The following is a 26,163-nucleotide window of genomic DNA, read 5'->3' as shown; positions in this document are numbered from 1 at the left end:
GGTGGAAATTGAACATTCAATTTAATGGACCAAAAGTTACAAACTCCATCATTTCACACTGAGGACACCCGAGGGACTCGTACTATTACAAAATCATTCACTGATGCTCAAGAAGGCAACACGATACGTTACAAGTGTAATTTGTCTAAGTTTAGCCTTTTCAGGTGCCATTATGCTTCTAAATTGTTTTTTTACAGGTGTAGACATGAGTCAAAATAACTTCCCATTCTTCCTCAGAGAAATTGCTTTTCTTGGCTCCATTTTGTATTATCAGCTCTCAGCTTGACCTTTTATGGAGTTTTGTGGGTGTCACTAAATGCCATGTATGTGCTTTGCACTTTACAGGTGATTCATCAGCATACTTTTTAGTACAATTCCAATCAGCGTTTAAAAAAAACAAAAAAAAACAAAACTGTGGCATATCGGAGAGGAATTTTTAGTTTGGCCTACGAAAACATTTACACACAACTTGGCACATGAGGCCTAATGTATGTTGTTAGAAGCACTATATAAATAAACTGAAAATAAAACAAGAGGGAGAAACTATACCCAACATTAGTTTAAAAAGACAGTGAGGAAAAAAATATATTATCCTTTCTGAGCTCTCTGATTTCAGAGAAACAGCTTTCTTCACAAATTTGCTATAGTTTTGGTAGACTAGCCAAACTTGCTGATGCAGTTTCTGAAAAAAGAAAGAAACATGTTTTATGCTGGTCTCAGCTTTATTACCAGGGAGCAAACATGCTAAGGTTGTTTGCTTCTTGGAAGACTCTGTGCTGGTAAGACATACCCTTTTTAATTTATTTTTTTAAGCATTTCCTTAATGACAAAATTAGCAAGCATGCACATGAACATATGAAATACATCACATTTGTTTCTTTTGGCATTATGGAAATTTCAGAGTACCCCTTCTTTGAGCACAGACTGACTCTTCTGTCAGTTAAATTCAAATTCTGCCGCCAGCCTAGAAGGGGTGGAGCTTTATCCATAAATATAGGTGACAATGAAAATGGTAACAGACGAAAAAATAAAAAGATAAGTATTTTTAATCATGTTATACACACAAACATGTACTGTATAAAATTACTGATGGTAAATACTGTTATCGACATGTATAAAAGATGATAAATAGATTCAGATTGTGTACATGTGTTCAAGAGGCCGAAGAGAGCGCTCCATTCTTTAAACTGGTCCAGTCCAGCTTTCCTATCTTTCCTGCAGTTCTTGGTTCAGATTATTTTCATATAGGAGTCTAGTTTTACAGTCAGTTCTCCACTATGAGTCACTCAATCATCATATCCACCTCTTCATCCTCTGAACTCATGACCTCTGAAGAAGTCTCATCTTCCTCACAAAGGGAATCTGTCGCCGTCCTCTTCATCCCTCTCTGTTTGGACAGAGCCATGGCGTAGCGAATAGTGTACATATTCCAGTCACAGCTGGGGAAAAATGCCATTGGTTTAAGTGGTTAAATACTGGACTTCAATTGTCAAATAATGTGTTTAGCGTTAACAATCTACTTAAAAAAAATACTAGTAACTACAGATGACTGGCATGCACTATACTTTAGGCCAATGGTTCTCAACCCAGGGGGGTGTGGAAGGGGGCACAAATTTGTTTTCCAGAAAACAAAAAACACAGACAGGACACCATTTGGGTACTCGTGCATTTTATTGCTTTTATTTTATTGAGGTGGAGCTTAGCTTGCCTTTTATCAATGGTCAGTGCAGACCAGTGTTGCCAATTTAGCAACTTCTCAGACCCTTTTAGCAACTTTTTTTTTTGGGGGGGGGGGGGGGGGGGGGGGGAAGCCTAACAACAAATCTAGCGACTTTCCAAATATCACCAGTACTGTCCTGCAAGCATGAGGTCTTGCTTTCCCACTGCACTCTCACCTCTCTCTGCATCTGTTCTGTTCAGTGAGGGGCTGAGAGCCGGAGATTTAACAACATCATGGACAAGACCCGCCCTTCGTCCCAATTTACATCATTTGTATGTGTTTAGAATGTAAGACGAATGGAATGCAACACGTTTTACATGTAAAATAGTCCACGTTATTACAACATAGTTCTCCTGTTCAAAGTAGCTATAGTGTTCAGAAACATTTTTGATCATTCATGTTCCATACCTGTCCATTATATAGTTTTATAAAAATCATAAGTTATTTTTTTTAAATCATAAAAGTTATGAAAATGACTTTTTTTTTTTTTTTAAATTATAAAAACACAAAAGAAAAAAAAAAATACAATCTACCTATCAATCCATCTATCTATCAAAAAATATTATATATTAGGTTATACAAAGATAGACTTTATGTAGATTAGGAAATCATTGTACCTGGTCTCCTCAAATAGATGGGGGGGGGGGGGGGGGTCGGGCGGTTCTTTAGTTACAACAGGTTGAGAACCTCTGGTTTAGGCCTTAATGAAATTAAAGCTTGGAGTCTGGATACTCTCTAGCCTTTGAGAGCTGGACTATAATTGATGTGTTTTGTGTCAGTGGCGTTTCTGGACTCACAGCTTGGAGAGGTCATCGTGGTGTTTCTGGCTGCTCTTCATCAGCTGCTGTATAGTCGGGAGTATTGCTGATGACCTGTCAATCAAATAGGCTAGTTAAATTTGCAAATATTAATGCTAAAGACACCAGCATCATTTCACATTTTAGCTATTTCAACAAAATCAAGCACACAGCAAGTAAGTAGAAGGACTATTGTACATTGTATTAAGTGTAATATGCTTAATGTGCTTATCACTTAACTTGGTATTTTTCCACGTATGCAGTCACAATATGGCACAATATTTAATTTTGCTGTTTGTTAGACTGAACCGTTTTGTTTAATCCTAGGTTATATGCACATGATTTCATGGATGTGTATACACACTGTATGGGTATGGATGGACAGGAATTTGGGCCACTCTGCATGTATAAATAAATTCTTTATGCGTTCTGCTGCACCTGAATTTGAATTTTAGCACGACAATCTGTCCATTTTAAAACATGAACAAGGCTTGGACAAAAGTTACTACTCCGATGTTATTTGAATTATTTGGCGTATTCACAGGCCTCCAATGCTAGTCTACTGAAGCACGTTTCCTAATCATTTTGGGTCGCTTGATGTACAAAACGATGATGGTGATTACTACATATAAACTAATTAAATTTAAAAAAGCATAACTCTGTAGAAAAGTTTTCTAACAGATTCTGTAGTTATTTTCAGTAAGCACTCGCCATTTGCCTTATGATTAAATGTGTAACTCGGTAGCTATTAACACTTGGCCTTACACAGCTAGATGAATAATGTTCTCGTTTTTTGGCTGGTGCACCAACAGGTTCATTACATAAATAAAAGAAAGAGCTGTTACATATAAGTAGGTCATTTCAGGCATTTATTTGGAGTCACTCTATTTTATAGCTAAATCTCAAATACATACTCTATTGGGCATACAGTGTTTTATTATGCACATGAAGCCATTTGAGATATAGCATAAATAAAAGTCAGATGATGACGTTTTTCCACATTAAAGAGGAATGGTGATGCATTTAAGAATTAATTCCTGGTAGGGTGGATTGTGGTTACTTGAAACGACAAGTCAAGTTTATTGTATAGTCTATAAATTTTTTTTATTATTCTGATCGTGCTAGCTAGAAAATAAGTACGTTTTAACAATTAAAATAAACTGTGATCTGCACAAAAATGTATACTCTTGGTCCTTCTTACTTGTTCTTGAGCTTTTGCCCGTGTATGGTGAGGAGATTGTGCACCCAGGTAAGGTAGAAATGCAGGTGCCTGGACTTCTCCAGAGACGAAGCCACAAAGTCCAGCAGCTTTTCCACGTACACGTCTGGTAGGGAGCTGGACACCACTTCAACTTAATGCGCAAAAGAGAAGCCCACAATTAAAAAGATGCAATTCTTTTTTTATTCTGTAATCAACCTGCCAGGACCGTCCTGTCCTAACACAGCTGTCCTTGAGCAAGACCCTTAATCGTCTGACTGCTCCAGCATTAGCCAGGAGGCTCTGGCACAACAGGATGTGTGTTTATGAATAATACAAATGGCCAAATTTAGATTTCATAACACTTTACGTCATTCTACTTGAAATGAAGAGCCACATCATTTTTAGTTCAAGCCAAATTTGAACTCTGTGTGGAGCGCTTAAGTCAACAGCTGTTTTAGCGTTGCTCTATAGATAAGCTCGACCTGACATGTCAGTAGGTTTCCCATCACAGGAAAGTCTTCAGGATAGAGGATGTTATGCAGTTTCTCAATAACATGACAAGCTGCAATTTTTTTTTTCGAGAAAGAAAAAGAAACAATGCTGGTGAGGAAATGACTATTTACTAAAGAGTCTACTCACTCAGACCTTAACATTAAATGTAAATATAAACCGGTAAACATATGACATTCTTTAATTAATTAAACAAATATAACTTTTACAATTAAATTTTATTTATATAATGCTTTTAACAATGGACATTGTCTCAAAGCAGCTTAACAGAAATATAAAACAGGATACAGATTTTAAGTATGTGGAGATGATAAGATGATATGAGGAAGAAACCTTGAGAGGAACCAGACTCAAGGGAACCCATCCTCATCTGGGTAACAGCAGATAGTGTGAGAGTAAAAGAGAGTTCATTATGGTTAATGGGAATAAACCATTGGTAAATTGCTGTGGCGTAAGAGGAATAAAACACCTTGGGATGCATGTATTGGGAGGACAAGCACACCTTTGGCATGGTAAATGTAACTCATCTCCCATCACTGATTTTCATAGCGTTTATTTTTATGCTGTTTTTTTCTGCCATAAGTAGATGCTTAACATCCAACAGAGAAAGACTTAGAGGTTAGGTTCATTTTAATGCGCCATTCTTCTGGGAAAACTTTCTTACAATCTCACCACTGGTCTACTGGAAATGTTCGGACATGATGACTCTGAATGAAATCAAACATCCGTTGAAATATATAAAGATTATCGTTTGTACTTACTTTGGTCATAAGGCACAGTTTCCAGCACTTCTCTAATGAGAGAGGTCTCATTCAGGCGAAAAGCGAGCACAATTGCTGACGTCCATTCCTTCTTCCTCCGCTGACGTCGGATGCTGGTTGGTGTGACGTCCATGTCCAGGTCATAGGGGTCAAAAACCAGTGAGGCGTCTAAGGAGTAAATAAGCAAACCTTCCGTGGAGGCTGCCGCCCAGCTGCGTCCTGATTGAAGCACAGACATTGACAATACGATATGATTTTGTGTTCATATAACAAAGCCGTGCCCTGATTGGAGAAACCAAAATAAAGCAATACAATCTTTTTGATGCTGAACGGTAATCCTATGGTGTTATCGTTTCTACCAAGTCCCGAGGTGATCAGACTAAACAAAACTGCTAATCAGACTAAACAAAACTGAATGTTTTAGGAGCTGAAATGTGACCATGCATTTTATTTATTTATTTATTTATTTTTACAGCCTTCTGTTCCAGGAGTAAATTTCTCATACATTTTCTCCACTCCAAAATTCTTAAATTAAAAGGTTTGAAGCATTGCATCAAACCAACCAGCTACAAAATAACTCATGCCCTTGTAAAAATTATTTCTAAGAGTGGAAAATTTACAATACTATACTTACTGTCTTTTACAAGCGAATGTACCAGTGATCCCATAAAGCATTGCGAATGAAAATCACAGAGTCAGATTTCCTCTAAAGTTTGTGTTTTGCATGTATTTTAGTGATTTGTTAATATGGTATATGTTGTAGTTTTTTGTATAAGCAACATGGTGTTTTATATTATATATAGCTCTAGTTTTGTTGGAACTAGATTGACCAGTGGATTCTACCACTGTTTACCAATCTCGTAGCTGATGCTGACAGTGAAGTAACATGTAAACTTGTTCTTACTAATAATCAGATTCACTAATGTATAGCATTATAACCTCTGGAACCTGACTCGGTTTGCTTAAGTAACTATAAATGACATAAATCTGTTTTATAGCATAAATGTAAAAAAAAATACAAAAAATATAAAGCATATACAAGAATAGAAAGTTCACTTACCAGTGGGGGAGAAGCGGAGAGACGTGACGCGAATCTCTGGCTTGAAACGACGTGAGCTCATGTCACCTGAAGGGGTTTAACGTGCGAGAGTTACTGTAGGACGGTTCTCTTTACTGACAGAGCATAATCTTGCATTACGTTACACAACTGGGCCTCATTCTTTGATTGAGCTGCTTGAGATAACTGTGTGCTTCCATGTTGAGCACAAAGTCCTCTGTCCTGAAGACTTTACAATTTTTTTTTTTACGCATTACAAAATACGTTCATCTGTTTATTAATAATCTTAGATTAAGTGGAGCATCCACAACACAAGTCCTTGTGTATAAGCTGTTAGTAGAGAAACAATACGTACTTGAATGAATTCAGCAATAGAAACCTATGAAATGCCTTGAAGTCAGCATTTTTGTAAGCACTGCTGCTATAGAAAACTAAATGAACATTTTCTGACCAATCAAATTTGAAAAACTGAGAACACCGCTGTGATTAAACAATTTTTGAGGTCGGCCAATGGATCGGTTTTGCCCATTAATCGACACCGATAACCAGCTGCTCGTTACCTACAAAAATCTACACCCATAGTATTTCCTGGTTGCGACTGTTGTGGGAGCAGCTGAGAAGGGTCCTCTGTTGTTATGCAATATGAAAACGGCCTCTAGAGGCGAAATAAAAACTATCAGGGACTAACTTTGTTGTGATATTTGAAGTGTTTTTTGATTAATGTTGGATGTCTTTATTTTTATTTATTTGGAGGGTTACTTCTTGGTTCAGTTTGGTTGCATACATTTTATTTACTTTAAAATTTATTAATAGTTCATAAATATTATATTATATACATTCCATAAAAATGGCAGTACAGTCAGTACTGTTTATTTTTGTAATAAAGTTCAGCAATATTCAATGTGGAATATTCAATTGTAAAAACTATTGGTTGATTAGCTTAGTTATCAATAAAATTCACTATTGGTCGACCTCAAAAAACAAAGCTTAAGTATAAATCATGATATAATCTTGTTAATGTTGAATAAGCAGGTTTGAGCGAACACATTTGTCTACCTAATCTACATTAGAAACTAAACACACACAAAAATTCATCATCAGCAAAAATAGCTCTTTACTGAGTTCAAAATCATGGCAGCAGAAATCCTCTCACCTCTTCTGACCCCAGGCAGGCTGAGATTAACTCCATCCCCATCCCCTGTGCCTTCATCCACTAGTGCCAAGCTACCAAACTCCGTCATCTTACGCCTGTCCAGGAACTCCTAACAGTGCACAGTGACGTGAGAGTCAAAATTACAGAATGAGCTGAGATTACCGAACCTTAAGATTCATTATAACAAGATGAGACTGTACCTCCATGGCATCTAGAGACATATTGCAGGAGATTTCAAACTTCTTCATGAGGATCTGCTCCTTGATGTTGTAAATGCAAACAAACTTTGAGTGGCCACCAGCCAACATGGACTCACCATCGGCAGAATAACACAGCGAGGTGAAGGCCCTAAAGGAATTAGAGTGGGATTATTTCTCTCAAATATTTCATCACTATAAGCACAGATGAGGCGTTCCTTCATAACCGATACTTGACTAATCATTATTAAAATTAATACAGCCTTTCTAAGGTTTCCCGAGTTTACTCTTTGTTTAAAAAAAACAAACAGATTACAACATCAACTTTCAATAATTATTTCTTATTAAATCCTATCTGGGGAATTAATTTAACCTTGCAGGTCAACATCTGATAACCAATCACAGTTTTTTTTTTTGGTGGAATTTGTGTTGAACATGTTACAGGGACATTCTATTAATTCGTCAAACGTTAAAGCAAATACTGTTCAGTATTCTCATGTAAGACAATTTAAAGAAAAGGGCTGCTGTGTGAAGGATTGAGATATATTTCCAACTTCATAGAATCTTGATTTATCAATGTGGATAAAAATACAATGTATTGGTGTCTTTTTTCTGCTCATGATGCTTATGGAGAGCTACGATTTTATGTCATTACTTCTGTGTGTGAAATATTTGTCAAATTGGAGATGATAAATACTTAAATTCTTGTTTTTCTTATAACATTTATTAAATATATATAAATAAATAAATATATTTTTTTATGTATTATTGCTTTATTTCTGCTCAACAATAGCTAAAGCTGCAGTGAAACTGCTTTGCTTTTATGCAAATTTTGTTTTTTGAGCTAACGTGATTAGACAATTTCAACCAATCACATTACTTAATGGTCAGCCCCAGAAGTGGATCAAACCCCATAACACTGTTTATAAATGGACCAGAGATTGAACCATTTGCTTAGGCGTACTGAATACAGGAAAAAAGAGCAAATATGCCAACCCTCTAAGAATAAAGTCTATAATATAAGACCATGTTTTTCTCTAATTAGCCTTTGGTGTGTCCAACTTATATTTAGACTAAGGAGTGCCCAGGCTGTCTTCCGGCATGCAATAAACCATCTCTTTTATTATACCCTGGCTCTTGCTCTCCGGTTTCTTCAGTCATCTTACTTCTGGTGAAACGTCAGTATTTTGATAGTCATGCAGAAAGATTTACAAATCACAATACCCATGAATTAGATGAAAAATTCAGATCTGCAAAACAAAAAGGCTACATCTATGGATTGTGGACTACAGCCTGCCATCTATGGCGACAATCATTAATTCTAGTCCTGAAGAGTGCAGCACAGTTTGTGGTTTTCCCACATAGAGACACCAAAGGACCTGTTTTTGATCAGTGTAATCAATACACTGTTCTGTACTCTGCCCCCCAGAGCTGAAATTCTTCACCCGTGATCTACATGATGACTGTTCAGTCCTGCTCCTTGGAATCAGGAGAAATCAGAGGTCTGGCAGTGATCCATTTAATGAATGCCTTTGTGGGTTGAAATTAAACTCTGCAGTTTAAAGTCAAAGATGGCTAGGAATTGGGCTCTGCCCTGCAGCTCATTTTCGCCTCAGAAATACTCACTTGCCCTTGGCCGACTGTTTTGCTGTGATCTTGTCGGTCTCTTTGCGACCCATTTGCAGGTCGTGACGGCCGACAATGGAGCCAGTCTGAGTCGCTGTCTGAGGATTCCAGAACGTGATCTCACCATCCAGAGAGGCCACGGCCAACTCCTGACCGTCCGGACGATACGTCACTCCCAGACCTGGGCAGAAGGGAAAAGTCTGATACGTATATCCAGGAAGTGTTCTCTTACAATCTTTACTTAAGATTCTCCCACTCTTTATTCATTATTATGATGAGAGGAGGCAGGTTGAACCGGTGATGTGATGATTCTCACCTGTGTCTTATTACCGCCAGGCTACTTACAGTGCTGTGAAAATGTATTTCTTCTGTTTTTGTCTCTCTCTCATACTAAATAGTTTCAGATCTTCAAATGAAATACAACATAAAACAAAGGCAACCAGAGTAAACACACTATACAGATTTTATTTATTTTACTGAAGACAGAGAAAAAAAAAGTTATCCAACCCCCATCACCCACGTGAAAAACTAACTGCCCCTTTAAACTGAAAATCTGGTTGTGCCAGCTTTAGAAGCAATAACTGCATCGGAACGCTTACGATAACTGGACATCAGTCTTTCACAACACTATGGTGGAATTTTAGTTCAGCCACATTGGAGGGTTTTCAAGCATGAACTGCCCGTTTAAGGTCCTGCAACAGCATCTCAACTGGTTTAAGTCAAGACAAGGCCAATCCAAAACTTTAATTTAGCTTTTTTTGAGTCCTTCAGAGGTGGACTTACTCCTATACTTTGGATCATTGTCTTGCTGCACAATCCAGTTGCGTATGAGTTTGAACTTTGATTGAAGACCAGACATTCACCTTTAGGATTTTCTGGTAGAGCGCAGAATTCATGTTTCCCTCAATTATTGCAAGTTGTCCAGGCCCTGAAGCAGCAAAGCATCCCCACACAATCACACTGCCACCACCATGCTTGACCGTAGGTATGATGTTCTTTTTGTGGAATTCTGTGTTTGGTTTATATCAAATGTAACAGGACCCCTGTCTTCCAAACAGTTCCACTTTCCACTCATCAGTCCACAGAACATTCTCCCAAAAGGTTTAAGGATCATCAAGGTGTGTTTTGGCAAAATTCAGATGAGCCTTAATGTTCTTCTGGGTTAGCAGTGGTTTTCACCTCGCCACTCTTCCATGGATGCCATTTTTGTCCAGTGTCTTTCTGATAGTGGAGTCATGAACAGTGACCTTTATTGATGCAAGAGAGGCCTGTAGTTCCGTTGATGATGTCCTTGGCTCTTTTTGTGACTTCCTGGATAAGTAGTTGCTGTGCTGTTAGAGGAATTTTGGAAGGTCGGCCACTTCTGGGAAGGTTCACTACTGTGCCGAGTTTTTCCATTTGGAGATAATGACTCTCGCTGTGGTTATTTGGACTCCCAGAGCCTCTGAAATAGCTTTGTAACTCTTCCTAGACTGATGTATTTCAATCACCTTCTTCCTCATCATTTCTGGAATTTCTTTCAATTTTGGCATAGTGTGTTTCTGGGTAAGACCTTTTAACCAACTTCATGCTGTTGAAAAAGTTCTATTTAAGTGTTGATTTGATTGAACAGGGTTTGCAGTAATCAGGCCTGGTTGTGTCTAGTCCAGCTCAACCCCATTATGAATGCAGTTTTATAGATTTGGGGAATTAGTAACTATGGGGCCAAATACATTTTCACACAGGTCCAGCTGGTATTGGATACCTTTTTTGCTTCAATAAATTACATTACCATTTAAAAGCTGTATAGTGTGTTTACTCAGGTCACCTTTGTTTTATGTTGTATTTCATTTCAAGACCTAAAACTATTTTAGCATGAGATGCGATATATACACAAAAATCGAAGAAATCAGGATGGGGGCAAATACTTTCACAGCACTGTATTTGTGTTTCTTCGTGCTTTCAGTGACTCCTGTAACTGGCGAGAGACAGCGATATCTCTGGTGGAGCTTGCAAGACCATCCCCTACCCACCCAACCACACACACACGCTGAGGAGCAAGAATTTGATCTTGATGGAGCGAAAGCTGCAAGTTCGTGAAAGATCCGTTTCTGTTGAATTGTCCTTTTTTGTGCGTTGAAAAGCGCAGAATGAATAAATGCGAGCCCGGAATTCTGATAAAATTCTGCCTGCCTCCTGAGTCTTCCGCCACAACCTCACACACCAGATTCTACAAACATGTTTTTTAATTAAGCGAACATGCCCCATTAATATAGTTTACCATCAGAGGTGAGCCGCAGGATTTCTCTGGTTTGCCAGCTGTCCTTCATGTCCCACAATCGGACCGTTTTGTCCCAGGACACGCTGGCCAACACAGACTGTGTGGGACTAAAGCTCAGACTGCTCACTGGCCCCTCATGACCACTCAGCACCTGTCACACAGACAACAAACACACACACACAAAAATTCACTGCTACTACACTTAACCTGCCCCCCTTGCAAACTATTATACATGTTACCATTCTACATTAATATTTCATTAAGCGCCAACCGGCAGCCACAAGCTATTATTCATTATTATACAGCTCATAAAAGGGGTTTAGGCTGACCTCCAGAAGTCGTCCAGTCTGCATGGACCACAGGAAGATTTCAAACGAGTCCTGAGCTCCAGCACACACAAGTTCCCCACTTACGTCCACCGCCAGTGAGGAGAACTGCTTCGGCCGTGGAGAAGTTAGAGTTCTGAAGTTACGGTACCTAAAAAGAGACAAAAAGTTGGACTGCCTGACTGGTATGCCCTAGTGAAGTTCAAACTAGACCTTCAAACAAAAACGATAGAAAGAACAAGGTGTGTGTGTGTGGGGTGCAAAATGTATGACAAAATTCTTCAGACTTTGGCGTGGTCACAATATCAATATTCCACATTGCTGACACGGTCTTTGGACCTTGCAATGGGCGTTAAAATGATTTCATTGTATATTCTGTTACCTGTGCAGATCGAAAGCTCGGACAGTGCCATCCAGAGAGGCGCTAACCACCACGAAGCCACTGGTAGTAAAGGTGACGTTAGTTATGCTGCTTGTGTGCTCTGTGAACGTGACGAAACACAGGCCGCTCGTTGTGTTCCACACTTTCACCTGAAAACGATGAAATGTTAGACAGAACACATGATTCACTCATTTTACATCCCCACTTTCGCAAAATAAACTTGCCTTGCCATCATCTCCTCCGGTGACCAGATACTGGCCGTCAGGAGAGTACGCCAGAGAGGCCATGTTGTTGAAGTGGCCTTGCTGCTTGAACACATAGGATTCACTCTGCCACTCCCAAACCAGCAGCTGTCCAAGACCTTTAAAACCAACAGGGAACTTGGTAAACACACAGGAAACAATTTTACTCCTACTTTCCTAATGGGACAATCGCACTATTCTAGCTGGATTTGTTTATCCAAAGGAGGTTCAGCAATGGAATTTCGAAGGGACTCAATTGGTTACATCTTTGTAAATGTACTCTGAATGACACATCACTGCCCAGACGGACAATAACACAAGCTCACTGAAAACTTAAGTTCCAACATTAAACACTATGTCACCATAAATGCCATTGGGACAGGATAAAATGTCCAGGTAGGTAGCAATTATCTTCATTGGATCTCTGCACCAACCACAGAGACAGGTGTGTATTCATAATGTATGCGTGGTAGTCAAACCAAAAAATTCCACACGCACCACGTACATCTCATTTGAATGAAAACTGAATGCTCTAAGCATCCATCAAAGGGTGTGTGGCCATGCAAGTTTGATCATTATTGCTTGTTCATTAGTATGCCACATTCCTATAACATCCTTATGTAGGCTATACTTGTGCTAGGAATTCAATAACGGGCCTAAAACCCCAGGTAGGGTCACTTCTCTCGAAGTCCTTTTAAACGCTGACGATATTTTATGGCTCTGTGCTTTAAATCCAGCTTCGGTTTTGGTTTCATCAGGAGACAATCGTAAACACAGCTTCCTGGAGATATACACTTACTGGCTACTTCAAACACCCCTGCACATTCATGTAGCTATCCAATCATTTAGCAGCCGCACAACGTGTAAAATCATGCAGATACAGGTCAAGAGCTTTAGTTATAACGTTCACATATAAAATGTGACCTAATGGACTGTGGCATGGTTCTTGTCAGATGGGCTGGTCTGAGTATTTCAGAAACTGCTGATCTTCTGGGATTTTCACACACACATACACAGACACACACACAACAGTCTCCAGAGTTACTCCAGTAACTCTTCATGACCATGGTGAGCAGAACAGTATCTCAGAATGCATCAAACACTGAACCTTAAGGCGAACGGGCTACAACAGCAGAAGACCACATCGGGTTTCACTCCTGTCAGTCAAGAACAAGAATCTGAGGCTACAGTGTGCACAGGCTCATCCAAACTGGACAGCTGAAGATTGGAAAAATATCTGAAATCTGATGGATTCGGGCAGGACTAAAATCCCAGAGCTTCTCCAGTGATAATTACTTTACATATAGAGCATTATCACATATTAGTTTTATAAGGGCACGTGGGGTAGAGTCTGTACCTGAACAACCAAAGCCAATCCAGTCTCCAGTGGGGTTCATGGCTATAGCAGAAATCCTCTGATCTGAAATACTGGTGGTTTACACCAAAAGGAAAAATATTAACAACAATAAACTGCACTTTAATATACAAATATCAACCATTATTACACAAACACTGTAATTCCAAGAATATAACATGTTGTAAGTCTCGATAGGGGCAGGGAACACACACACACACACACACACACACACACACACACATACATACATATACAGTATTGGCAATCTTCTTATAGCCTAGGCCATCTTTATGTAGAGCAACAATTCTTTTTTTCATATCCTCAGAGAGTTTTTTGCAATGTTGAACTTCCAGTGACTAGTATGAAGGAGTGTGAGAGCGATGACACCAAATTTAACACACCTGCTCCCCATTCACACCTGAGACCTTGTAACAGACCTTGTTACCTTATAACAAGTCACATGACACCAGGGAGGGAAAATGGCTAATTGGGCCCAATTTGGACATTTTCACTTAGGGGTGTACTCACTTTTGTTGCCAGTGGTTTAGACATTAATGGCTGCGTGTTGAGTTATTTTGAGGGGACAGCAAATTTACACTGTTACACAAGCTGTACAGTCACTACTTTACATTGTAGCAAAGTGTCATTTCTTCAGTGTTGTCACATGAAAAGATATAATAAAATATTTACAAAAATGTGAGGGGTGTACTCACTTTTGTGAGATACTATATATACACACACACATATATACATATATGTGTGTGTGTGTGTGTGTGTGTATATATATATTATATATATATATATACATACACATACACACACACATATACATATATGGGTTCTGAACGTTAAGAATTCTGGCATCATGGTGTGTTTGGCCAAACCTGAGTGAGTGAATGAGGTCGAAGTCAGGCAGCTCGTGAAGGTGGAACGCTCCCGATGCAAAACCCGTCACAAGAATGTGTGTGTCCTTGTGGAAAGCGGCTGCTGTCAGGTTGTTGTAGTCTCCCTCTTTGTTGAAGAAGTGTCTGTGGTTTTAAAAACATTGTATTTAAGAAAACACACATTTACCACAAAGACAACTGTCCAGACAAAGCCTCAACGCAATAGTTTAACATTTTACAAGTCAGTGCAAAACAAACTGTTACTATTTCGATAAGCACATCCAGGATCACACATACTTGCTTTTCTGCTTGTAACGGACGTTTTTGATGCCCTCCACTTCTTTTGGCGCATCCGCACTCCCTTTTATCACCTCTCCCTTCGGCTGCCCGTCTTCTCCCATCAGTTCCTCGATCTCATCGTCCTCGTTCTCTTTGGATTCCTCCTCCGCCCGTCTCTTTCTTTCCTCTGCCATCTTCTTCCGCTCAGAGTATTTGGGTCCCTTGCGCAAGCCATCGAGCTCAGTGTCGCTCTCCCACACACACAGAGTGCCATCCTGACTCACGGTGTACAACTGCAGAACGACAATCAGAACAGGCCATTTTTATTTTTTTTTATCTTTGTCTTTTATGCTCTTTGACCCACATCTACTAAAAAATCAATAAATGCAGCTGAATGTTCATCCGGTTTGACGACAACATGCTTTTAGTTCTTAACAACACACATGGATAAAGCAGTTCTACTTAGGGAAATATCTCCATACGTTCACCAGAACCATGTCAGCAAACAGGAGACGCTAAAAACTTACGTCCAGGCTGTCCTTCTCGAAGAAGCATCCCACGATGATGTCCTTATGACCGCCTATAGAGTAGTAGATCAGATTCGCCCATCGTTCCGCTCCAAAGATCCACGTGGTCATGTCATTACTCCCCACTGCAAAGCACCTGAGGCAACAAAGAACAGCTTAAAAACTCGCCACATAAAAGTGAAGGTGTGGTTACGTTTGAATCGAGTTAATGTGATCATGTGGTGACAGGAAATGCAGCACAAATAATACAAATAAATTCTGGGTTTCCCATTTTGTACAGGACCTCTGACAGCTTTTATCTTTTTATAATGTAAAGTGGGTGGGACTCTAGGCTAGGCTTTACTCTCTCCGGTCATCTCCCAAGCTTTCATCAAAACTACGCACTCTGGATTCAAGGGAAATATTTTGACGCCTCTGCTATTAGGTACGTATGAGATCATCGTTAACATGGCATCTCAAGAAGGAGTGGATGAATGTTTGCAGGATTTACATGGAATTATCATTATAACCAGTGCATGAACAGATTAGATTACCAAGGGCAAGTGTGTCTGAAGTAGTCTTTCTTCAATACCTTCCTTCCTGTTGAAGTATATTATAGGTATAGAGCCAATATATCGCGACGAATTCCTACCCATCAGCCAGCTCTCTCCTATCATACAGTACGACAGCTACCAACTCAGAAGGGTCAGGGCGAACACGTACCTCCTGGCGGAGAGACACGTAAAGAGAGCCAACCTCAATTTTTTTTTTTTTAATCTGCGTCACAGGGCAGCATGGAGGAAACGCTATACGCCCACTTCGGCGTACATGAGCTCACTGACGCCCACGATCGGCTGCTGTCGCTATGATTGACAGGGGGGAAGAGAGCATGCCAGAGAGTCTGTCCTTCCATCCACACTGCATGGCCTCAGCATGGCTGGCTGTGGCATCATTGGGCTTGGGATTCATTCCTGTTGCGCCACTCAGCAGTCAGTATGAAGTACATTTTAAGGACATTTGAGTCATACAAATTAGTAGCAAGAACAACTAGACTTGTTGGCGGTGGAGATATCCCCATTGACTTGTTAAATCTTTAACACCATGCTCCCTGGGACTTTAAAGAACACCACCATATGCTAGTGAAGTGGTACTACTTAGATTAATCATTTATCCTTTGTAAACATTTTCTTGCGATTCGCAATACATTTTGATGACCTCAAGCATAAAAGTAAACAGGAAAATCCTTTGTTCTAATTCATCAAGGCCTTAGCGTAAACATAATATGTGCTAGCAGGAGGCGTGAGGTGGTTAGTTGCAGTGCTGTACTTGGAGTCATCAGTCCAGTCGATGCAGGTCGTCTCATCGAACGGTCCGTAATAACTCTTATCCAGAACAAACGCGTTGAAGGCCCGATTCTTTCCAGGGGCATGGTACATCAGAGCGACGTTTTCTTTAGTAACCACAAACTTCCTATAAAAAGTAGACAAAACACCACATAATTAACGTAGGCTACAGACTTCAATCGAGTTATACGTGCCTGCCAGATGTGTGTGTGTGTGTGTGTGTGTGTGTGTGTGCTTAGAGCAACTTACTTGCCATCGGGAGAGAAGCGGATGCTGTTGACTGGCTTGTGAAAGTGATGATGGTAAAGTACAGCTCGAGTCAACAAGCTGACCAATACGGCTGCTCCATCTGCAACGCATGATTTAACACTAGTGAGCAATTCAGCACAAAAATCAGGAGAAGACAAATAAGAAGACACAGATACCTTCATCAACGAGTATGGCTGTATTTCCATCAGGTGAGAGCCCCACACAGGTAATATTCTTATTGGTGCTCACTGGTAACGTCTCGGACTTATTACTGAAACAACAGGGACGGGAGTAGTGTTAATCGTTTGGATGCTGATGCGCAATGAAAGAAAAGAAAAAAAGAACCGTGGATGAGCGCATGAACAAATAGTTTTTGTGTTTTATAACAATTTTCATAAATTGCATGGTATTCTTACCACATTTACACTATTTATGCTAGTGTAAGGATATGTTTAAGGCACTTCTGTAAGATCCTCTGGATAAAATTCATTCATTCAAGCACTGATTGACCTGTAAGGAATAAAACTCTTAGGGATTTGCTGTTAGAGGAGAATAATTAGCGATGGGGTTGTGTGATGTCATCCATTGCAACGTGGGGTTACTGTTACTAGCACGTCCCAAAGGGTTTCATTCTTTTTATACTGTAGCGATTCCAAGTTTGACTTAGGCTTAGATTACTGTGGAATGTTTGCCAATCCATACGAATGAGCTGTTACTACAGAAACAATAACACAATAGAACAAGCGCATTAATATAAACCTGTGATTCGATTTACAGCCGGAACTACTGTCACTGCTTCTGCGTGTGAGGAATCACACGCAACTAACTTCTTTCATTTACGGGCCATGTTAACTGTAACTATAAGCTCTTAAAATGCGTGAGGTGTTGTTCTGTAATAAATTAAAGGATTGTAATCGTTGACAAAAGCACTGTGAGTCGGCTTTGGACTGATGTGAAGTGTCCTCTTACACAGTTGAGGTCAAAGGTTTATATATGCCTTGCAAAATGTTACTAATTAAAAAGAATATATAATCATGAACATTGCGTTTTTATTTAACACTGCCCTGAATCAGCTATTTCACATAACAGATGTTTACATACAGTCTACAAGACACAATAATAACTGAATTTACACAAATGAACCAGTTCAAAAGTTTACACACGCTTGATTATTAATACTGTGTGTGTTCCCTGGATGATCCACGACTGTTTTTATGTTTTGTGAGAGTTGTTCACGAGTCCCTTGTTTGTCCTGAGCAGTTAAACTGCCCACTGTTCTTCAGAAAAATCCTCCAGGTTCTGCACATTCTTTACTTTTCCAGCATCTTCTGTATATTTGACCCCTTTCCAACAGAGACTATATGATGTTGAGATCCATCTTTTCACACTGAGGACAACTGAGGGACTCGTACACAGCTATTACAAAAGGTGCAAACATTCACTGATGCACAAGAAGGCAACACGATACATTAAGAGTCAGGGGGGTGTAAACTTCTGAACAGGATGATTGGTGTAAATTATTTTGTTTAAAGATCTTTTTTCCCCATTTAGTACTGCCCTTCAGATACTAAATAAGATATTTACATGTTTACCAGAAGACAAAATAACAACAATTTACACCGATCATCCTGTTCAAAAGTTTATACTCCCCTGGCTCTTAATGTGTCGTGTTGCCTTTTTGGGCATCAGTGAATGTTTACACCTTTTGTAATAGTTGTGTACGAGTCCCTCAGTTGTCCTCAGTGTGAAAAGATGGATCTCAAAATTTTTCCCCTTGTTTAATATAAACGCATTATTTAAAATGTGTTCGTTTATCATGCGGCGTGTTCGGCATGTGAATGAGTCAAGTCCCCGTGAATGAGTTACTATATATATATATATATATATATATATATATCTATCTCAGGCACATTAATATAAACCTGTGATTTGTCTTGCAGCCATAACTACTGTCAGAGCTGCTGTAAAGGAAATGGATCAACACCTTCTGACCAATCAGATTTGAGAATTCAGTGGCGCCATGGTATAAATAGTATTTAGTCCTTCTTCTTTGTTTAATTTTCTGAACACGGTCTGATGGTTGGATGACAAAGCTGACTGTGTTGAAATGGAATGTTAAACCCTGCCAATGCTAGAAACAAAAACTGATCACGTGTGTGTCACTTACTTCTTCAGGTCGAACACAGAGATGCGGTTTCCAACCGGACTGATGACTGAATTGCCATCTTTAGAGAACGTCAGATTCCCGTGGCGATAAACAGCCCCCAATAAGTTGGAAAACTGCAAACAGGAAGTAAATAAGCAGGTCATTCCATGTCAATTTAACCAAAGTCCAAAAAGTGGATACAAATGGATTTTATTTTAATTATAAATCTTTTATACGGGCTTTTAGATAAACAACTTGGTATTCATGAAAATCCTGTAAATTCTGAAAAACCTCTGTATCCTACTCACACTCACTGCAACTGAGAATTACCCAGTATTGCTGATTAGATATTGATACTTCACAACATATAGGTGGTTTTATTTTGAATGAGTGCCAGATTTCTTGTACAAATTAAGCTTTCTTCACTTTTTTCTTGGTTTTTATTTCACTGATCCAACAAAGATGCACTCTTGTATAATGTTGTGATCAGTGTTATGTACGTACACTACCAGTCAAAGGTTTAGACACACTCATTCTTTATTTCTTCCCCAAATTTTAGAATAATAATAATAAAGTCATCAAAACTCTGGAGTAACACAAATGGCACTATGGGAATTATGTTGTGATAAAAAATCCAAAATAAATCAAAATAATTGAGTATTTTAGCATCTTCAAAGTAGACGCCCTTTTTGCCAAGAATTTCCAGAAATGTATTCTTGGCATTTTCTCAACTGATTTCTTGAGGAATTTCCCTGAGATGCTTTTTAAACCGTATTAAAGGAGTTCACACCGACGCCGGACTCTTATCAGCTGCTTTTCGGAATATTTCACCCCAAGTCATCCGTTTAAAAAAAATATTTATTTTGTAGATAAAATGTTAGTTTTCTAATGAAAGAAATGAATACGTCGGCACGATTATATTTTTGTCTACGACACCGATTTCAAACATTTAATCACACACCTTCAGATCAAAAGCTTTTTAAGATCATGAGGAACATTTCAGTCGAGTGTCTCCAAACTTCTGACTGGTAGTGTAAATATTTATATATCTATCTGTCTTCATTTCTGAAATATTGTCCCTTTGCAATGTCTGCATATCTGAAGCACTTTTCAGATGTCAGTACTGCAGATACAGACTTAACACAAGCTGGAGATTTATAGTAGTTGGTTGTATATAAACTGTCTACAATACTGGTGTTTCTGTGTGAATCTGAAAAGACTTCAGAATGACTTTTCGGCCATTTTGAAGGGCAATAACTCAGATACAGCCTTGCTATGAGATGGATTACCTGAGCAGTACACTAACTCTGGCCGGAAATATTTACAAGGGCACAGATTTATTTCCCTTTCCATTATTTCCTATGCATGGCGTTTTAAAAACCCATGATCAGATGACTACAATATTTAAGACTGGCCAGTCCTTTGTATCAAACTTTATGTACTAAATGCTTCAGTAAATACTGATATCTTCGTGCCACCACCTCGGGTTGAGTTGATATGGAAAAACCCAAACACACGGCTTATTTCTAAACACGGCCTTTGTGTTTCTTGTTTAGATTTTGAACTTTACCTGTAATTTAACTCCAACTAACCGTATGCTAGCTAACTAGCTAGCTAGCTAGATTAGCTCTCTCTCTTCTACCGGACAATGAAAGACTCACTGTAAGCATGTTGAGAAAGTTATGTGGTCAGAACATACCTTGTATGCAAACTTCATCCTCGTCTCAAATAGCGTTTAAATATTTACATTATTCACGTGTAGACTCGAGCAGAAAGTCCGGTATATACAGGAACCTGCTTCGTTACACCACAAACACGTGTGTATCTGTACGGGTGTGTTGACGAGTAGTACTTCCGGGTCAGACTTTACAAAATAAGATTACAACGTAAACGGTTTATAAAATAAAATGACAAAATTATCAGTAAAAACGATTAGAATAATAAGTGTTCGAGATTAATATTAATGATAAAGAGGGAGTAAATGTCTCAGCTCAGTAATGTAGAATATGTACAAGTCGTGAAATGGCCATTTTATATACAGTGAAGGGGAAATAAGTGTCCTGTTTTTGTTTTTTCATATACTTAAAGTGCATATAGCAACTTCAAATTTCCACAGATTATGTCTTTTCTTTTTGTACTTAGAAATATGAGCAAAAAATATGCATTTGCAAGTATTAACGAAGATTATTTTTTAAAAAAAATAAATAATACTTAGACAGTAGACACTATACCTTTCATATCAGCTGTAACATTAAAAGCACTGGCAGGTGAAGTGAATAACATTGATTATATCATTACAATGGCACCTGTCAAGGGAATGGGGTATAATTTATTAGGCAGCAAGTGAACAGGCAGTTCTCGAAGTTGATGTGTTGGAAGCAGGAAAAATGGGCAAGCGTAAGGATCTGTGTGAGCTCAAGGTGTTGACTTGGCCTCCAAATTCCCCAGATCTCAATCTGATCGAGCGTCTGTGGGATGTGCCGGACAAACACGTCTGATCCATGGAGGCCCCACCTCACAACTTACAGGACTTAAAGGATCTGCTGCTAATGTTTTGGTGCCAGATACCACAGCACACCTTCAGAGGTCTTGTGGAGTCCATACCTCGACAGGTCAGAGGTGTTTTGGCAGCACAAGGAGGACCTACACAATATTAGGCAGAAGGTTTTAATGTTGCAGCTGCTTGGTGTTTGGCAATCAAATTGGCTTCTTCCACAAGTCGGCGACTCATACCAGTGGCACACACGCTCACATGATACATTGTCAGTATGATTGTTGTAAGGCCATAGTGAAAATATAATAATATTTTTTCTCTTGTGAGGTCAGTGCAGAAACTAAACAAATCATAAAGGAAGGGAGAGCATTGTGTGTATGCTTTGAGTGAAAAAATAATTAGTCACTTGATGAGGTCAAACCCTTTATGAAGTCACCAGTGGTGGTCCTATGGTGGACATTTTCTACTAATAGATGAGGTAGTAAGGTAGAGGAAGACTGACATATCACTGACTAAGCAAAAGATGAGTTTCAGGTCAGCATGGTAGAGCAGGTAGCACTGCCACGACACAGCTCCACAGTCTGCTGATCTGGGGTTATCTCTCCAGATTTTCCCAGTTGGTGGTTGGTTAGACTAAATTGCCTGTAGGTGAAAATATGTGTGAATATGTGTGTGTATGGTGTCCTGTGATAGCCTGGTGATAAACAGGCATCCCATCCTCACAGTTAGTGGACCTTAGATAGGATCCAGATCCACCAGGATAGATCAGCTACTGATGATGATGATGATGATGATGATGATGATCATGACTTTTGCACTTTTCCACAGCTGTAATGGGTCTCACAAACCCACTGTTGATTAGATCACCAGTAATGGACATGACTAATTTTTAAATCGTGCATAGCATCAAATGGGATAGAGTCAGTAATTGTACACGTATATAGTGACAAAATGGGTGAACATAATAAAAGGGTCATTACGTGTAGCTACAAGGTGACTGAGTGTACAAGGTACAGCTGAGTGTATAGTAGAAAGAGATTGTTTGTTAGTAGTAGTACCCCTCAGTGACCACCAGGTAGCACCACCAGACACATTTTTCAGCCTGTTCAAAATCAAGACACTAAACAACCGACGAATATTTTGTAAAACTCCGTGCACAAACTGTGCGTTTACACGTGCGTCAGTGTATGTATTTATGTATGTATATATGTCGATAAATAAAGAGATTCGTGGTGTTGAGCAGTCATAACATGAAGTAAGTTGATCCTGTTACAAGGTGGGGCTTCGTCATGACGTCACGGGCTCATTTGCATATCTCCCTGCATATATTTGGCTGTGCGCAGTGGCGCGCCACATTGCTGCAACCCCAGAGTTATTCGAGATCTCAAACGCTAACTGGTCTATATAGGTATGCATTCTGTTTTTTTCTTTTTCTTTCTTTCATCTAATGCTCGTATTCTTGATTGCTGCTGGTGCTACAGATTGATTGATTGATGTTTAGTCTGAAGATTTGATTGTGTCGCATCATGATGACATTTGATGCATGTTATGCAAAAGGAGTATAAAGAATGAGTCAGTGAAGAATGACGGTTTTTTTTATGCATTTTGTTACAGCCTGTTTTGTTTTTGTGTGTAAATGAGGAAATCAGGTCAGCTGATACGTTTCCTTTGTTGCACGCGCGCCTTTGTGCTGCAGGGCTGTTAACGCATGCTGATTAGTCCCTCTGGCGCTTAATACCTATAAAATGCATGAATGGTATGCACAACGGATGTGTGCATTGGGACAGTAGGGTTGGGGTGTGACTGAAACGTTAGATTCCTGTATTTTAGAGATTACTCTAGGATAGGCGGTGGTTCCTACCAGACTGTGCACGAGCGTTGAATTCGCAAATCTTTGTGCGCGCACGTGGGGGTGCGCAAAAATGTCTGGGTTTTTTTTTTTTTTTTTAATGCTAATAACTTATTCCACAATTTTTGTGTATTTGGCTGCATGCATTGCATTTCGCGCATTTATTTTGCGACGTCGCATTGATTGTGTAATGTTCTGGGGGGTTTTTCTTGTCTTTCTTTTTTCGGGGTTATTTTTTCAGACGCCATTCAAAAAGGGTGCGGTTTTGTTCTCTCTTGTGTGGTCAGTGCAGTCACTGAGCTTTTGTCCAGCCACAATGTTAAACTACACAAGGTGGCTTTTAGTGACAAGAACATTGTAGGTGGTTTAAATGATTTCTCTGACGCAAAAAAATACTAAAATCAATTTTGCACTTTTTTTTGGTTTCCTGACAGACACTTGCAACCATGTCTGACAAACCCAATCTCGATGAAGTCACCAACTTCGACAAGAGCAAGCTGAAGAAGACTGAGACTCAGGAGAAGAACCCGCTCCCATCTAAAGAAAGTAAGGCAGTGGTTGGGTTTTTGTGGTTTTTAAAAATAAATAAATAAATAATTTAAAGGTCAAAGTGGCATTACTGAAGGCCTTGTGTGATCGTGCTGATCAAGAGGAAGTGATTTCCAGCAATATTGTGCAAGATTTTAGAATTGCAAGGAAAAAAATGGGTGTGGTGGTCATGATGGTATCTAATTGTTCTTTTTCTCCTGCTTCTGCAGCCATTGAACAGGAGAAGCAGGCGACATCGTGAAGACCCCAAGCCGCCATCATGCACTGTGCACACCCCCTTTCCCACACATTGCCTTCTTTTTGTTCACTTCTTTTAGCTGTATAACTCTGTAACCAAAATGTCCAAAAAAAGGAAAAAAAAAATGCTTAAAAGAAAAACCTAAAGCTGCCATCAACGTTGGGTGGACCTGAAATCATCCTCCACCAACAGCCAGAAGACAAAAACCATCCACCCACCCCCCTTTTCCAAACCAGCAATGAAAGACCGCTTCTAACGGTTTGGCGCATGTAGTTTGGATCCATCTGGCTTCCATGGCCTCGGCTATTGGTGTAGAGACAGGAGAGGGGCAAAGGACAAAGGGGGCGTGGCTTCGGAATGTGGACATTCCCAAAATTTTCATTGACCAATCGGGGTATGGCTTTATGCCAATGTGTGACCTTCTCACCAATTTGTGGCGTTTCTTTTCTTTCTTTTGTTTAAGAAATTGAGTTTTACAGTAAAATGCACATGTACTTGGTTTTTGTTTGTCATCAATGATTAATACATTCTTGTTAGCGCTGCTTCAGGCAAATGCTTTTTGATTGACACAAGAGGAAGAGGAAATGGAGGAAGCCACCTAGATGAGGAAACATTTCTAAGGCACAAGAGGGTTTAAAAAAAACTGATTGTACCCTTTATTTTTTTTTTTTGTACGTGTGGGGTTTTTTTTGGGGTTGCTTTTTGTGTTGTGTCCAATCTCAGTTGTCATGTATGGAAGCTGTCAATTCTGGAAATGAGAAATTCCATGATGCTCTCAAGTGTTGATGAAATTATTTTTTTTCCATGGGTTTCTGTAAAACTCAAACCATGTTATTTTGCCACAAACCTATTCTCAAAAATGGAAAAAGGAACATGTCGTAATAAAGCCTTTGTTATCAAAATGGTTTTCTGCCCCATTGTTTACTTTCAATTACACTTTAAAAAAAAAAAAAGGGCCATTTTCCAGGATGGTGGGGGGGTTACCAATACATCAGAAATAAATTAGTGTTGAATCTACTAGTCAGTCAACATTAGCATTAATGTTTGTGTGCATAAAGGTAAACTGCTAATTGAACAGGATATCCAACAACATTCTTCATGATGTACTAGGTCAAAGGGTTCCAATCAATCTGGAAATTTAGACTGTCTTTCTGATGTTTGTGAACATTAATCCGAGTAGCTGGCAGCGAGGCTCCCTGACTCGCGGGTGGTGACTTGGCACTTGGACTATCCAATTAGTGTGCAACTCTGGGCCGTGCATGCTGTCACAAAGCCTGCTTCCTTTGCCTAAGATTAGTGTTTACCTGCAAAGCCTTACAGCATTACCCGAGTTAGTGTTCAACGGTTATACTACCAAAAAAGTGGTCTACATGAAGTTTCGTGTCCTTGAAATGCAATGAAATCACTGATGTAAATGAAGCTTTAGCCATGAAGTCAATATTGTTGATTCGTGACTCCTGCACATATGAGTTTTGCTATTTTGGGTATGAATGCAGGTGTACACTAGTATGACGTCTAGTCTGATGATGAAATCTGTTGCTTGATGCATTACTAGTGTTATCACAAATTTGTCTTTTTTTTTTTTTTAATAATGTATGAATTGTTTTAAGTGCTAAATGGGAGTGATCCTCTTAACAGTTTCCCTAATGAAATAATTTAATCTTTGTACTGTTACTACAGTGTTATGCATCTACTGTCATCTCCTTCAAATGTGATGTATTGCAAACTGGATGTATTGCATAATGATGCATATTAATTCACATCATTTGTTCATATCATATTGTATTGTTCATTTGTGTGTGGAAATATGTAAAAATCTGTGGCAATTAATTTCACCAATCACAATTTGGCTCAATTTGCCATTTCCTTCACACTTTCCAAAGTGTAACCTAGCAGTTAGCAACAATAGCTCTTTCATTGCATGACCTAACAACTACTTATCTAATTTGTAAGTGAATGCTAATCTTCCACAAACCACATTTAGCTAGTTTAGCCAGACCATGATGCTATCAAACCCACAGGCGTACTACCTAGGGC

The 26,163-nt window shown here is 39.2% G+C and overlaps 2 protein-coding genes across 3 annotated transcripts; one reads left to right on the top strand and one right to left on the bottom strand.

The window, feature by feature from the left end:
• Positions 1–1,028: 1,028 nt before the first annotated feature.
• Positions 1,029–20,828, bottom strand: pwp2h (PWP2 small subunit processome component). The gene is made up of 21 exons (XM_053615308.1): positions 20,696–20,828; positions 19,018–19,130; positions 17,027–17,121; positions 16,851–16,950; positions 16,585–16,728; positions 15,280–15,415; positions 14,771–15,045; positions 14,474–14,617; positions 13,590–13,660; positions 12,215–12,351; positions 11,991–12,139; positions 11,612–11,759; positions 11,283–11,433; positions 9,023–9,203; positions 7,400–7,547; positions 7,200–7,308; positions 6,050–6,115; positions 4,990–5,208; positions 3,719–3,869; positions 2,518–2,592; positions 1,029–1,439 (listed from the first exon to the last, which is right to left on the bottom strand). The coding sequence occupies exons 1-21, from the start codon at positions 20,711–20,713 to the stop codon at positions 1,283–1,285; spliced, it is 2,787 nt and encodes a 928-aa protein (XP_053471283.1). The 5' UTR covers positions 20,714–20,828; the 3' UTR covers positions 1,029–1,282.
• Positions 20,829–22,797: 1,969 nt separating this feature from the next.
• Positions 22,798–25,031, top strand: LOC128601886 (thymosin beta-11). 2 transcript variants are annotated; one of them, XM_053615307.1, is made up of 4 exons: positions 22,841–22,898; positions 23,105–23,139; positions 23,774–23,885; positions 24,098–25,031. In XM_053615307.1, exons 3-4 carry the CDS (start codon positions 23,786–23,788, stop codon positions 24,127–24,129), a joined length of 132 nt encoding a protein of 43 aa, XP_053471282.1. In that variant the 5' UTR covers positions 22,841–22,898; positions 23,105–23,139; positions 23,774–23,785; the 3' UTR covers positions 24,130–25,031. The 2 variants fall into 2 exon arrangements, with proteins under 2 accessions (XP_053471281.1, XP_053471282.1); XM_053615306.1 differs by lacking the exon at positions 23,105–23,139 and having other exon boundaries at positions 22,798–22,898.
• Positions 25,032–26,163: the final 1,132 nt, after the last annotated feature.

Source organism: Ictalurus furcatus, chromosome 26 (genome assembly GCF_023375685.1).
Source record: "Ictalurus furcatus strain D&B chromosome 26, Billie_1.0, whole genome shotgun sequence".
NCBI classification, from domain to species: Eukaryota; Metazoa; Chordata; class Actinopteri; order Siluriformes; family Ictaluridae; genus Ictalurus; species Ictalurus furcatus.
This window is presented reverse-complemented; position numbering and strand designations above follow the sequence as displayed.

Excerpts from the sequence above, each read along its gene's own strand:
- pwp2h (XM_053615308.1), bottom strand. Across the intron at positions 11,760-11,990 it reads CGAGCTTTCGATCTGCACAG|GTACCGTAACTTCAGAACTC; the intron begins GTAACAGAATAT and ends GTCTCTTTTTAG. Across the intron at positions 5,209-6,049 it reads TCTCCGCTTCTCCCCCACTG|GACGCAGCTGGGCGGCAGCC; the intron begins GTAAGTGAACTT and ends TGCTTCAATCAG.
- LOC128601886 (XM_053615306.1), top strand. The coding sequence starts at position 23,786 with ATGTCTGACAAACCCAATCTCGATGAAGTCACCAACTTCGACAAGAGC. Across the intron at positions 23,886-24,097 it reads CCCGCTCCCATCTAAAGAAA|CCATTGAACAGGAGAAGCAG; the intron begins GTAAGGCAGTGG and ends CTGCTTCTGCAG.